Here is a 16,119-nt window from a genome sequence, read left to right as displayed (position 1 = left end):
TAAATATATATATATATATATAAAGGTCTTTGTAGGCCCCAATACAACTTTGTGAAATGTAATGCACCATTAGATGTTTTTAAACCTTTACTAAATTGATCTGCTACATTTTCACTGCAAAGCTTTATCTGCAGGACGCTCCCACATTATCGTCAATGTATAATCCGGTCACCTGCATGTCAGGGAACAATGAGATCAGAGCGTTGGATGAGTCTGTAATCATATCAGTGACACGCCACGGCCCTCAGCTGCAGAGCAAGCTGCTGATGGAACTGATTATGTTAACACTACAATCCCCAAAGAATTTAGTGTCATGTTTCCCAGCTAATCTCATACAAGTTTCATTGTCTGCCACCTTCACTTTGGCAAATTTGTACTCATCATCACAATTTGCTGTTACAGTATGCACAAATACATCGCTGGAATCCAGATGTTTTGTCACTAAAACCATTAGTGTAAAGCCCTGCTAGCAACCCTTAGAGGTGCTAGATATGAGATTGGGAGCCTTTCGATTGGCTCTCAACATGGCGACACCTGAGGCCGGGGTCTCGTGGCTAATGGTGCTAACGGCGCTAACAGTACAAACTATGACAAACGTGCTTACATCCCACGATGTAAGTTTGATTGAAACTTTGCAAAGCAATGTTTTGTGTAAGTTCAATTGCACTGCCCCCTTATTGTGGAAACATCTTGCTCTTGATAGAAAGATGGCCTGACTGGCTAACATTGCCATCAATAGGCTCTGCCAAATAGCAGAACACGAGGCGGTATGTTACCAAAGACGAGGCCTCAGGCGTAGATGGAATGTGATGTCAGAAAAATACTGCAACAAGAAAGTGCCACTATAGGTTCTTTTATCCCTCCACACAGAGATCAATCTTCAGCTGTCCACTCACCAAAATGAACGTTGACGTTTTTCTTGCTGCTAGCACGGACGTGTTCAATGAAATAATTGGAGTGAGTGATCAGAATTTTGGATCTCATTGAAGCGGAGAGGCTGCCGCGCTGCTTTGCACCCACGGAAGACGGCTGAGTTAACTGGCGAGGGAGGAGCCGATCAATGTGCCGATTGAAAGAAACACAACTGCACTTGGTTTGAAATAGTCCAGCACTTCTGACCATTGTAGGATTCTACATCATGCATTGAATTCAAAAAAGATGAATTGTATTTCATTCAGTTTTAAACATGAAGTAAAAGCAATATCTTACTGATCATTTTCAAGATGTAAGAGCACAAATAAAGAGAAAACAGGCTTAATAGAACATGTTTAGAGTGGCATTAATGTGTGCCTGAACTGTTTCCCCAGATCTTGATGACATTATAACTCTAATAGGCTAGCAACATGTTCTGGATGATATGATAATTTGGCGTATTTTCACTGTCAAAATGACAGATTTTACAACCAGAAACCAGCTGATTTTATTCTAATCTTCCTGCTGTCAGGTCGATCCGATTGAACAGCCAGTGGCATTGTGACATTATTTTATTTAATGTTATTTAACGTAATATATGAGCCATTGAAATTGTAAACTTTGTAAGAATACTGCTGTAATGAAAAGAAACTTCTATTTATCGTATGATATTTAATATGCAATATCTATTTATCGATATAAGTATTTGATTCATATTGTCTTAGTTATTTGTTTTATTCTGAACACTTTGGATGTCAACTTTGATTTAGAACTATGACTAATAAAAGCAACAAGTTAAAACAAAGACGAAAGTCCTTGCTGACAAAATGATGCTGATTTAGTCTGTAATGTGTTTTATAAATACTGAATGTGGATTTCTTTCATGAAATAACGTTGACAATGTCTCGTAATAGAAATTACTGCATCTCATGTTGGAAAAGTGGAGCACTTGAAGATTAAATATGAATATTAAATAGCCAATGTAACCAATTACCAAATGGAAAACATCAAATCAGACACTTTGGCTGAGCAACAAACAGGATATGACGTAGACCTGATCTGACCCAATCTGCCAGACAGAAGCATTTATTTCGTTTTTTCCTGGTATGAAAAGACAACAAACGACATCTGCAACGGTCAAGTACATTCACCCATCTGTTTTGTAGTTCATCATTTGAGGTCAGGAGGCTGCAGTCTCTTCCAACATGCTGTTTAAAGTACCGTATAAACAGCAGAATAATATGCTTTTGTTCATGCCAGACCCGGCCACGCATGCATGGCTCTGTAACAAGGTTATGCGATGTGTAATTACAGAGCAGCAATCTGATTGTTTAAAAATGCATTCCCATTATGTTAAGTCATTGCTATGCTAACTCATGTGGGAAGATGAGAGTGGTGAGTTCTGGTAAGTAGGGAAGGAAATTCCGGCAAGAAAACCCTTTTAGTAGTTATTTGTAAAACATCACAGTAAGTTCATGAATGTCACACACGAGGCTGTGGAGAGATCGGCTGCCTGGCAGGAGAGGAGTTGGCTGGAATTGAACATTTGCTGTTTTCAGCTGCTTCTGCCTTCAGCTTGGGGCAAAACTGTAACGTAACATCTTCGAAGAACTAATCTTCGACTCAAGAAGCAACGAGGAAGAAGACGAGGAGGAGGTCCTTTTGTGTGCTGGTCAACCAGAATGCGTGCAGTTCACAGCTCTGTGTCTTCAAGCAACATAAAGATTTATAATCAATGAGAGGTTAATCTTCTTACATCAATATACCACAAATGACCCCCTTCTTGTGTTTCCAGAAGGGAAGTGGATCAGCATAGAAGCAGAATGCAATTTAAAGTCAAGTGGATGATAGATTAAGTATATAAAAAAGAATCACAAGGGAGGAAACTCCCAGTAAATGGACCTTCATCCCGGGTCAAAGCAGCTGACGGCTCATGTCTGCCTTCATCGTGTGCCTTTTAAGACTTAAGCATACAGTTGTAGGGACCCAATTTAAGATTAAAATATGAATGGGTCACATTTACAATATAATCCAATTATAGAATTACATGATTGAAAAAAACCCAGCAATGTACGAGTAGATTAATAAATAGAATAATCTGCATATCACATACAACGCACACAACCTTTCATTGTTTGTTCAAGTGCAGGTGTGTACAGCTAAGTAGCTAATACAAGCAGAGTGTAATTCAATTAACACCAGCTCAATATCATCACAAACCTGAATTCCTGTTCACACACACGCATGTCATGTAAACTACCAGAGCAGATGCAATAGTGCTGCGCTTAACTTGAGTTGCAGGTTTTCCGTTTGCACTGTGTGCATTTGGCCCACGGGGATCTGGGGCCCGAGTGGCTGGAGGAATGGCTGCAGTCTTTCACAGCACTGTGCTTTGAGGGCCCATGTGCTGTTGTTGGTGACTAATGACGAAGGCTCTGTGCTGCTTTGGGCCCTTTTTTTAAATCAGTTTTTAAGACTATTTCACTGCTCTCCGAACACCATACAAACATGCAGAATGCATCAGGGAGGGTTCAATGCACACTGAGCGGGTACACCTTATCTCAATTAACACGCCGTGCTTGTTTTCAATGTGGACTTTGCCATCTAAGATACATCAGGACATTTAATGGTGCAGTATGTACATAAAGAACGGCCTCATATAGCATGCACTATGTGTGTATATTAAGCCTTTATACCAGCAGTGTAATCAATCCCTGAGATGAAAGCTATTACCTATTAGCTATTCTCGGCAGCAAATATATTTCTTCATGAGGAAAATTGAATCCCTTGGACGCAGGAGTTCGAAAATTACTTTTTCACTGTGACCATGTTTACAGAAGAAAGACACATATTGTTTTTTTTAGGCAAGCTGCTGGGCTTGCTTTGGTTCCGAAACATCACATTAAAGGTTTGTGGTTACAATGGAACAAGACTTTAAAACAATTTCAACTTATTTTCCCACCCTAAAGGATGCAACAGAGATTCTAAGAGAGTTGATACATTTAGAGACGATGCCTGCAGATATGCATCCACAGGAAGTTCAAGTGAATTCCCCAGGGAGGCTCACTTCAGCTCATTCTCTTGATCTGAATGTTACCCACACGGGCAAACAAATAGAACAACACAGCAACGGCAAATAACGAACACATTCAAAATGGTTTAACACTCAGCTCTTGGCTAGAGCCAAATTAAATCCTTATCCAACACAACAGAAGTCCTTATTATTATTGTTGTTTTTGTTGCAGTGCAGAGAAGGTTTGATTTGTTCCAGGTGGTGAGCTCTATAATTAGCACAACGAAAGATGAATCATCCCGTTCCCACACGCACACAAATATTCTTTTCTGCAAATGATATGAAACACAAAACAAGCAACAACAACAACAAAAAAGAGTCCATCTCGATGAGCCATTAAATCCATTCGGTGCCCAAACTCAGCCAGGATGAAGTCAGTGTTTTGTTGTGTCATTTTAGTGTTTCCAAGGCAACGCAATTCAGCAGATTTTCCTGGAAGTGATCTGCTTCATTTGCAAGAAAACTCTTCAAAGCAATGACTCTGCACCGCAGACACGACAATTAGCTCTCGTCAATGTGGCGCCACTGCAGTTAGAAGAAGAACGATATGCATGCGTACGTGTTTAAAACAACAAATGGACAGCAGAAGTGCAGGCGACACGGCTATCACTCAAGTCGGGTATCATCGATCAACACGGCCATCAACACATGCTCTAGAAATTAAGATGGATGCCAAAAATGTGGTTGCATCATCACATGGATTTTGTTCCACAAATGGAGCATAAATGCAGCAAGTTTCAAATTTGCAGTCGCAGGATGGAAATTGCTGCCTGTCACCTTCCCAAGGCCCCTTTCTTCAGCCTGTTATTACACCCGTGATCGCACACATATCCAGCCATTACCTGTCACCGAATGTAAAGACGGTGACTTAAGAGTTCACAACGCTTTAATTCCCCCATCTCCCTCCCCTGTCTGAGAGATGAAGAGTTCTGTTTCCTCCCTTCTGTTCTAATATCATAAACGGCAGAGAGGAGGAGGAGGCGAGAGAGCTCGCTAGGCCGAGCCTTTGTGAGCATGACGGGCCTGACTCACGAGAATGAGATGTTTCCAAAAATAAAGCAAGGAGGGAGATAGAGTGTGCGCTGAACAGGCTGGAGCACAAGACAACGAGTGGATTAACTCCCTCGCCACCCCCTCCTCCCTCCCCCCCTCTTCCAAAAGCCCTTGGATCCATCACAAAACATGCCGAATTAGTGGGAACAAATCGTCTGTATAAACACACGTAAACACTTTCCCCAATTGCCGTGATGCAGGAATTAGATAAATAAATAACCAGATCAATCCTCGCAACAACATTGGATTCCTAGCTTTAAAAAAAGATCTCTGAATGCGCTTAGAAAGTCTTTTTTAACATTTATTTTTCCTTTGCTCCTGGCGGGGACATCGTGCCCCACTGTGAGCAGATGTAAGCAGCTGGTTGCATGTTGTAAATAGTTACCATAATGTACATGTTTGGCTTTTAATCGCGACAGATTGCCCTCCGCAAATACAGTGCTCTGAAAATATGGCAGTCTCAGCCTCCTTGCTGCGAATCGTAATACTCTGAAAGCCCCTATAAGCCAGATAGCAGCTTCTGAATGTTTTAGTCTGTTGGGGAAATGTTTGCAGTGCCTGCTAGTTTTGTCAGTTTTATCCTACAAGCTTGCTGTAATTTGAGTGGAATAAAAGGACAAGCCTGCTCTTTGGTGGAGAGGCTTTTTTTTTTTCAGGCAGATGCTAGCAAGTCGCTAGCAACTGAAATCATTGCAACACTATTCAATTTGCATGTGACCCAAATATTTCTTCTCCTTTCTGCTGACTTCTGTGGGTACGTCATCCAGATCACCTCATTTCAGACTCTGTGTGTGTGTGTGTGTGTGTGTGTGAAGCCTCTGGTGGGTAAGGTGATTATCTCAACAAAACTTGCAGAGAGACACAGACAGCGAGAGAGCACTGGGCTTGCAATTGGTCAGCTTCCCCAAATCTAGAGTAATGAAGGACGAACAAAGCCCCCCAAATGACAGTCCTTACAATAAGATAAGAAGACAGGATGTCAAAGATGATGACGCTGATAATTTGTCATCCAGCGCATTGATTCCCCATCAGGACTCGGACAGCCGGACAGGGTATCATGGGACCCTTTAATCTAGCATGAAAGACACGGGTAATCCTTGTTGGAGGATTACTCCCGACCAGTACTCTCTCTTCGCATATACTCCAACTGGTGTACATGCTTAAGTACTAGCCCACCAACCGTGATGTACCCGTGGCTCCATCACTCATCCTAAAACGAAGGGGACATGTTTACTCTTGACTCCCAGCGAAACCAAAGAGCATTTAAACGGTCAAGAAACAGACCCTACGTGAGCGTACATCCTGACCTGTACTCAAAACACACACTGCAGCTGGCTCAAACCATCCATTCACAGGTTGGTGACATTATGCTGCAACATTTGCATTCCTATGAACAGCTCAATTTCTGCACAACACAATGTACATACAGTTATCAAAACATTGCTGACGTTTTTTCTTGCAGGAATAACCACAATCATGGAAGCCACTTGTAACCCTGCATGTGTCCTGCATTATCACAACAACCTCCTTTTGTAGGGTGGAGCAACAGAGCAGCAACAGTGCAGTCGTCGTATAAGAAGCAGGGATCCTGACCAGGTGTGACGTTGAGCTTGAAGGAGGAGTTAGCGTATTTTGAGAATACACAAACTCACTTTCTTGCAGAGAGTTAGAGAGATAGAGAGAGATACTGGTTAAATATGCACGACGGAACCTTTGAAGCTCCATCCGCAATTTAATCAGTTAATATTTAAAGCAGGGATATTCTTTATATCAGGCATTTGCATGATTGGCTGCAGGAGTTGGGTGGGTGTGTGTGTCTATGGGGGGGGGGGGGGGATTAAGACATAAAGACTATATACTATACATAAAGATATTATGAGGAGGAATCTTTATCCACTTGCACATTCGTATCAGGCATCCCGTTGATCATTGGAATTCAGAGGCCTGCACTGGCTGTCAGACAATAAATGCAGCAACATTTTTTTTCAAGGGCCGTTCCCCCCCCCCCACCCCCAACCCCCCCAGGGAAAAGAAATCCTTATTATGTTGTGTTTTATTGCAGTGTCTCTCCTCCTGTATATTTACCTAACAACATCCTATTCTTCATTAACATGGGGCCATCTTGTATTATCAGAATATAATGCAGGAGGTGATTCACGCACATGTTTTGCAAAATGTATGTTGTTTCAAATTCTGCACATGCATTTCTCCCCTTTTTAAAAAAATCCCTTTTTGTCGAGTGAACCAGCATGTTTTTGAAAGGATTTGCCTGCTGTCCCAGATGTTTTAGTGACAGCGGTGGCCTCTGGATATTGTATCTAATTGCTTTGGAAAATGACAGACATTTATTTAACGATGAATTATGAATGGACAGAGCGCAAGGCAGGATTAAACTCTAACAGCAGCAAAAAAAAAAAAACAATGTTAGTAACACCTACACATGTCGACACACGGTCACACGTTTGTGATCATCGCATTGTCATTCATTTGATCATTACCAATTTGCTGAGGCACATAAGCCATAAAGCTGCAAAGCCATTAGAGAGAAGACTACTGCAGCTCTGCAGTTCGATGACTGTTAACCAGGTAGTCTGCTGGAAACCTCACTCCTTGTACCGACAACACACACACACATCTGCACACAAAGAGCAGAGTAAATCATTTGACCAAACATCCCACGTAAAACTCCACCAAGCACACGTTGTAAGTAAATGTCATTTCACAAAAAAAAACGCCCTGGAGAAATTATGCAAAGCATATTGAACCAGTACTTCACCAGCTCCGTTCTCAAGCGCTCACACAATCAAACAAGTATGCAGAGTATAGGTCCTTCCGTTATCCTGAGTAGCTTGACAGAAGATTGAGTCGACCACTCCGTTCCATTCAAGGCAGCTTTTCATATCTGAGTGCTTCTCGGCACAGACCCTTACTGCACTTCAATTAAGGTTTGACGTGCATTACACAGATAGAAAATGCTGAATAATGCAGAAAGACTCACATGAGATGAGCTCCCCCCCCCCCCCCTTTTTTTTTTTTTTAGAAAAAAAGCCAATGTTTCTCAGTCAACAGATGGTATTTACTCAAATTATAGACAGCAAATGAGGGCTAGGGTGAGATGCTTTTTTTCAGAGCCCATTGGCAGTCCATTAAAAAAACTGAAACTGTTTGTGCAAATCCACTGAGATACAAGGAGAGTGACATGGAATTAGGGACGGCTGTGTTATTCATTGGCATCCAAAATCCAACAGGAAAGTCCTCTGATGGTGAAATGAAAAGTATCTCCATGCAAAGCCTTATAATTGCCTCACCAAAAAAAAATGATCCATTTTCGCTTTCTTCCACGATCTGAACACAAGTGCAAAGAAGCGATCTCAGTCAGATGGTCCAGCACACTACAGCAGTCCTAATTGCTTTGATTATGAACAATATGTTTCTCGATGTTTCTCAGGAGACATGTTACCTCGGAAGTAAAGAAAAAAGAGTTCAATGTGAGAGCTTGTCTGGCTTTCAAGCCGACCACCTCTGCCTGTCTTCTTCGCTCTGACGTGGAGGGAGACAGAGAGTTACTGGGACACTCAAAAGAGCATGCGAGGAAATGGGCCAGTGCTCAAAAGTGACACACTTTGTGATTTGCAGATGCTGAATGAGGCTAAAGTATACATAAGTGGGATATTAATTCCCGCTCTCGTCTCAAGAAGCACAGCGTCAGCCCCACTTTAAAATCCCACAAAATATAATGTTTAGTTTCATCATCATCATCATCGTCGCCTCATTCATCAATTTCAAGAGGCATTGTACAAAAAAACCAACAAGAAAAAGACAATATGTGAAACCAGACTGGAGCATTTGCAAATATCTAAACATTCCTTTAAATTTCAAGAAATGCTCTCACAACATCTCACTTGGCCTTAGTGGCTCCGAACTGGAACGACCAAAGTCCAAAATAAAACGGATCCCTAATCGATATTTCTCATCGGTGGAACCTGCATGCAATACCTGGAGTGTTTTACAAGCCATTTCAGCACCATATGTTGTGTTTTTTCAGGCACCCAGACTCAGGTCATTACTTATTTCTTGGTTTCTTTCCGAAATATGAAATAGGACAGCGGAACACATTTTGGTTAAAAAGCAAAAAAGCAACAATGATGTCTGAATCGTAAAAAACCTGTCATATAATCTTGAATTATTTAGTTCACACTCTATTCTTGCAGATGCACATATGAGCTTTGAGACACTGCTGAATGAATCCTTGTATGTAACAATACAACTTTTCCTTATAATTTGGTAACATTTATTAATCACTGGGGCATTCAAGGTAACAAATGTCTTGCAAAACGAGTATGCATTTGAAGGAAATGGGCTTCATTTGTTCATATTTCCGTCGTTCTCCGTTCCACATTTTCCGCCAATTCATTTTCAGTGCCGCTGCACATCAATGTGACCTTAAAGATGAGGGAATGGGACAAACCATCATGTCATTTGTGGCTACAGGGCTCAGAGCAAGGGTATTCATGAATCCATAGTGCTTTGCCATTATTCCATATGAGTCGCACATGTTACATCTGAAATTCAGTGGTATTCCCCTTTTAACACAGAGTGAAACACTGCCATGGTGAGCATGCCCTGGGATATATTCATGGGGAAGTGTCAAACACACTTCACATTCAATGTTTGGCACATATTCTGTTTTGACAAGGGCTCAAAGACAGAGACGACACATTCTCATACAGAGAATAGCGTGAACATAAATGACACATCCTTGTAGAAATACCACTTCACTGGTCACTTCAGCACCAAATATGGACATGATAACAGCAGCGGCTTCAAAATATGTCGCAATCACAATGTAATGAGTGTTCTGTAATGAAGCCTGATGAATTCAAGTGACAAAAGGACATTTTAGAGAGACACATCTTTGACCTGCAGGGGGTGAGGATGTTGGCGAATTCATCACTTGACCAAGCACCATTTTAAAACACCACCATGACAGCACCAACCGCTGAGGGGTTTCCCCAGCTGTTAGCATCGCCTAACATGATCTCCACCCAATGAGAGGGATGAAAACGAATGTTGTAAAATGGAAACTTTTTATTTTCAAAAAGCAACAGATTACACAGTTTAACTTTCAGCAAAATGCAATCCTAACTGAAACTGTACTCACATTCGGGACTTCAAACTGAAAGACTCACATACTTACACACAGTCTAGCTATATTATACAAAAAAGAATACATAATAAATATTAAAATGGCCACAAGAGAAATAAAGTAAGTCATTGAAAACAATCAGTATTGAGCAAATGTAGGGAAAGTAGAAACAAGACGGTGTGCCTTAAATGTCTTTGTTGTTTTGTGTTTTTTTTTTTTGTTGTTTTCTTGAAACATTTTTTTACAAATTGTGCAAGATTTTCATACTAAGGCTCTGGTCTTGAAGTGACTGTTGTCTGATCCACGCAGCACACGCGCTCTGAGACGTACACACATGCACCCACCGACACACACACACACACACGCACACACACACGCACACTCCCTGTGCTCTGAGCACTCTGTGGAGGTGTAGCAAACCATCGCAGAATAAAAATGGGCTGCTCAGTGTATGGCCTGCTGTGATGCTCATGGGAGTGGACCAGCTTTTAAAAAAAATATGGACATGCACTTCACATTGATGTGAAAAAGAAGAAAAAGAACCTCCCCCTTGCATCTGGAAAAAAAGCGACTTTTTAGGAGTGAATGAAATCAAAATAAATGAATAAATAACCCAACAACCAAGAAACATGACAATATCATAACCATTAAGGCAAGAACACCCGGAGTGGCATCAGCAATACTGTAACAATATGATAGTGATTAGGTACATGGATATGATGAAACATTAACGACTTCTTCAATGTCTTTTTCAAGCACAAGTTTGTTCTTAAAAGTAACTTCTTTTTTTTTTTTCAAAATCCAAACAGCATTTCATCTTTATTTCCGCTTTTTTTGTTTGTAAAAGGTGATAAGAAAATAACAATGCCAGACACGAGGGACATATGGATTGTAAAACTACCAGAAATTATTTCTAGTTTTAAATTGCAACTTCAAAACCACACATTGTAAATCCCCATCGTTAAGCCCCCACCCCAGTAAATGAAAAAAAGATATCACTTACATTAAAACCATTTTATCCTCTTGTGACGGTGTATTCCAACAGTGACCAAGCTTTGCTTTACTTACAGCGATTGTGTAGTCTGTTGCAAATTAAAGCATTCATTGTTCAGTTTGGAAAAAAAACGAACAAAAAGGAAAGGTTGTCCTTTGCAATGCAACTGGCAACTGTTGACCAAAAAAAAAGCATCTTTACATCTTCTTTTTAGTGCAACTCGTAAAATGTAAAACATTTCCAGTGATTCCTTGAGAGGTATCGTTTTTTGTTTTTTAATATTTTTTCTTTTTCTTTATGTATTTCACACCTCACAGAATTACGCATATTCAAAATATCCAAAGCAAAAGGTTTTGTTTTTATTGTTTTGCCCATTCGGTTGTTTTTTTTCTTCTTTTTTTTCAACTTTTTGCTTCTCTGCATTGGCATGGCCTTCCAAAATGTCTGTTTACTAGAACATAAACACAGGAGGGGATCCAGACCTCCTGCGCATTCCCATTCTCTTCAGCCTCCATGTTTCAATCGTTTCATATTCAATCATCCCGGCAGAGCCTCGTGATTGACAGTCCACCTTCCACCTCTGAAAACAAGGGTTAGGAGAAGGAGGAACAGCAGGAAAACTGGAGGATGAAGAGAAGAGAGATAGAAGAGAGAGCGCGCTGTACAATGGGAACGAGCCCAGATCAAGATCAAGCGGGGCAATAGAGACGGAGGAGAAAAAACCCACAGCAAAACCTTCATATAACGCAGTAGGGTTCCCTTGGTAACCTGGATTTTCTGCAGTAGAGGAGTGTGGTGCTGAAGCAGCGCCGGAGCTCCCTGTTGGAGAAGATGCAGATGAAAGGATTGACCCCAGCCTGGGCAAAGCTCATCCACACGGCGGCCGTCAGGTAGCCCCCAGGGACCACAGGGCCCCTTGCAAACACCCGCCAGTAGCAGGCGACCAGATAGGGCCCCCACAGCGCCAGGAAGAAAAACGTCATGATGTAGAACATCCTGCTAATCCTCTTCTCTGTTTTGAATTCATCCAACACCAGTAGACGCCTGCGGCCCGCTGCGTTGCTGTTCTGCCGGATGCCCAGCAAGGTAGGCGGGGTGGGGCCTCGACCGAATCCGGCCAGCCAGTTGGCCGCCGCCTGCCCGCTGGCGCCAGGCCCGTGGAAGGTCCAGTTCTGGCTGACAGCAGGCACAAACTGGACAGGCTTCATCTTTCGACGGTCGTGGACGAAGAAGATGAGCTTGAGGTAAACCAGCTGCGTGGCCAGGAGGATGAGCGCCAGCAGGAGCATGAAGCCCAGCGAATCATTCGCCCTAAAGGAACGGTGCTGGAATGTGCACTGGTCCTCCTCCCGGATAAAAGAGTACGTCCCTACATCTAGCACCGGCGGGAACGCCATAGCCACCGACAACGTCCACACCATGCAGATGACAGCTAGACAGGTCCAGAAGGTCAGCCTCTTGGTGTAGAAACGGTGGTGTGCGATGGCCAGGTAGCGTGTGACGCTGACACAGAACAGCATAAACGCTGTGTGGAAACAGGAGAGCACACCCAGGAAGGCGATCACTTTACAGGTCAGCGTGCCATAGGTCCAGGTGGATCCATTCTTGACCGAGGTGAAGACAAAGGGGAAGCAGATGGCAGAGCGCAGGATGTCAGAGGCGCACAGGTCCAACAGGAAATAGTAGGGCGCTCGGTGCAGACTCTTGTCTTTGACCAGCAGGATGGAGATCAGGAGGTTTCCAACCACACCGACTCCAATGATGAAACCAAGAGAGGTCAGTTTGAGGAACGTGGCGAGAGGAGAGACATTCTGCAAGATGGTGTGGTCCCCTGCATGGCTATAGTTCGCCATAGATGGAGGAGGGATCATAAAGATAGCGGAATAGCTTCAGCCAAGTATCATGATCTGGAGGTGGCAGGGGGAGGCGTTAGATCCATTTGGCGGTGGGCTTTGAAGAGGTTTCCAGGCATATAGGCAACCTCTCCTCTAAGGCATCCTTTGTTCCTTTGTCTCATCACACCTAAAAAAAAAAAAAAAAAAAAAAAAAACTGAAAAATATTATCCACCCATCAGCATTCAGTCCCACACAACAGCTGCATTGTTTTCAACCGCACATTCACAATCCAGAATGAGATAAGCACTCATTTCCTTCTGTCTGCCGTTATTTATTTATTTCACATTTTAACATCTAGAGTGGCACAGTGAAGAGCCCTGTCTCAGCTTGAACACTTTGTCTAGATCCAGACAGACAGACAGACAAGCAGTGATTGAGCTTGATAAGATGAAAGCATCAATCTATTACATTGTTACAATTATTTCTAGTGGCTTTGGCATTTCCTGAACAAAAGATAGCAAAAGGCACAGCCCAGCCTTCATGAAGAAACGACGCATCTCTACCCCTCGGAAAGCAACGGTTTAGACAAAATAAAAAGGCTCGGTTTGGTTCGATTTTCTTTTCTTTTTTTTGGAGTGGGAGACATTTTTTCAGCGCACAGTGAACATTAAGAGAAATGCGGTCCAAAATATGCTCTTCTTGATCACATCCTACACCCTGCAGCACAGAGGACGGCTCTCTAAAGCGGAGGATGCCTCGAATAAACTCGCCCTGCCTTCGTGCATTGTGGCAGATCGACGGAGGGAGCATACATAATAAAGCCTTCGTGTTTTTTTTGTTTTTTGCTTGAATAAATGTTAACCGGATTACTGCTCTCACTAATAAGCAGTGTTCCCATTTAGGCGTTTATTGAGCCTGTCGATTTTCCAGATCATCTGTTGTATTCGTAATTACCAAGAGGTGCGAGAATATACTGTGATACTGACACCAGAGACGCATTTCGACATATATTGGGCTTGTTAGTGCGCGGGTGTGATTACCCAATATGGGTGGTTGGAAGTGATAACAACAAACCTGCTGGTAATAATATTACGGGTTGTTATACTCGATATCTATGTTTTTACTGTCTGGAAAACGACACATAGCATGTGGTAACATCTGATTCCATGAACATTGGCGTTTGTGTGTGTCTACTTACGCGTCTCTAAATGTGTCCTCTGATTGTCGGTCGAGTGTTCTACGCGCGTCTGAATCCGACCGATTTCGGTGAAAAAACACGGCAGGTAAAAAGCATCGTCCGCGCGTCCCAATCGGCTGGATGAAGCATAACAGTGTAGCGGATCCGTACGTCCATTAGACTGGAATAATTCCCAGGTCCCCTCTATGAATTGCACAGAATCGCAGCCACCACACAAGCCAAGGCCAAAAAAAAAAAAAAAAAAAAGAGAGAGAGAGAGAGAGAAAGACAGATAGACGATCACAAGATCAATCGGAATCCTACCTGTTGATAATCCTATTTCGTCTCGCTCCTGGAGGTTATTTACATTGCACGAGCCGGGGTTTTGCTGTTTTTAAAAAGCCTGTTTTGTTGCCTGCCCCCTTTTTTTTTCCTCCACGGTGAATATCCTACAGTAAACGGAGCCCAGTGCGCATGCGCCCTGCATCCCTATTTGTGATCCAAGACGCGTCTTGTCTCTTGTTGCAGCAGCAGCAGCAGCAGCAGCAGCAGCTTCCTCTCTCTTGGTAACATCTGCTCAACGGGGCCGCTGCTGGCCGGTAACGCGTTACAGCAGTTGGATACTCATTATTTCCTGTGTAGTGTAAGGGATACCTATTTTACTGGCAGCTTCAGAAGAAGAGTCCAGATAAAAAAAATACATCTTAATTCATTGTGCTCATATATGTTTCACTCCACACAAATGTCCCCATTATGTAGAAAGTGAAGGGTTAAATCAGGCAGCCTATAAGGTAGAATGACTTCTCCTGTACTGTATATGCATAATTGACAAGCACTTTGGGCACCGTTGTTCAGGGCAGCATGATAAATTCATAGGATTTGATTTTTCAGCCATGTATGGAGAGAAGGGATGTCATGAGCAGCGTAACAAGGGAACACTGATTCAATCAGCCACCTGTACACACACTGAGACGCTGTCATATACCTGGGCTGAATGTAGGGAATGTGTGCGTTACAACTTCAACATGGTATATGGACGATGTGCAGATTTCCTTTTGTTGATGATTACAAAGGAATGCGGATGAGAACTGGCTCCTTTCCATGCAGTTTACCATATATCACAGACTACTCATTGATAATGAATACAAACGGTCACATCAGATACAGTAGAGGCTGAATCATTCATTTCACTGCAAAATAAACTATTTTACACCCATCCAGATCCATCGAATGTCAATAATTGTATATCATTCTAAGTTCAAACAATGACGATTATATTAGCTGCGGAAATACATTTACAGAAGTTGAGTAATTCAACTTTTTACGACATTACATTTATCTGACAGCAAGAGTCAGCGGTCAGAATTTACATGAAGAATATAAATAATAAATTACAAGACATCGTCGAAGATTAAACAAGTGGATCCCATCGTTTTGGCTTGTAACCCCAAAACAGAAATGTCTACTTGGAGCCCATGTCACATTTCAGATGTATTATGTGTTATCAGTTTATCCAAAGAGACGGTTCCTCTCTTAACTTTTCTGATGGTTTCATTAAATGATTTAAGTATTTGAGGCCCAAAGAGGTAAAATCATTTTTTCACACAAAAAGATTCTTCTTCTTCTTCTTTCCAATTCCTTATCTCACAACTCCTCAGACTAATCCTGCGACCCTTAAGGGCCTGACCCCGTTAGGATGAACAACAACTTATATAATGTCACACAGGGGAAATTTTATTTTACTTTTGATACTTTAATTACACTTTGCTGATAATACTGCTGTACTTTTACCAAGTCCAACATTGAATGCTGGGCTATAACTTTCAATGCAGTATTTTTACATTATATCATACTATTTTTCCTTAAATTGAGGATATTGCGTGACTGCCCTAAACCTTTGTGGCGGCTTCCATTTTTAAACATGGTAG

General features: G+C 42.1%; 1 protein-coding gene across 1 annotated transcript; it reads right to left on the bottom strand.

Annotated features, from left to right (window-relative positions):
• Positions 1-11,915: 11,915 nt before the first annotated feature.
• On the bottom strand, positions 11,916-13,049 carry gpr85 (G protein-coupled receptor 85; the record flags this gene model as incomplete). The annotated part of the gene is made up of 1 exon (XM_079294813.1): positions 11,916-13,049. One exon carries the CDS (start codon positions 13,047-13,049, stop codon positions 11,916-11,918), a length of 1,134 nt encoding a protein of 377 aa, XP_079150939.1.
• Between the last annotated feature and the right edge of the window lie 3,070 nt (positions 13,050-16,119).

Source organism: Melanostigma gelatinosum (genome assembly GCF_949748355.1).
Source record: "Melanostigma gelatinosum genome assembly, chromosome: 22".
NCBI lineage: Eukaryota > Metazoa > Chordata > Actinopteri > Perciformes > Zoarcidae > Melanostigma > Melanostigma gelatinosum.
Note: the sequence above shows the minus strand (reverse complement) of the source record. Positions and strands in the feature narration are given on the sequence as shown.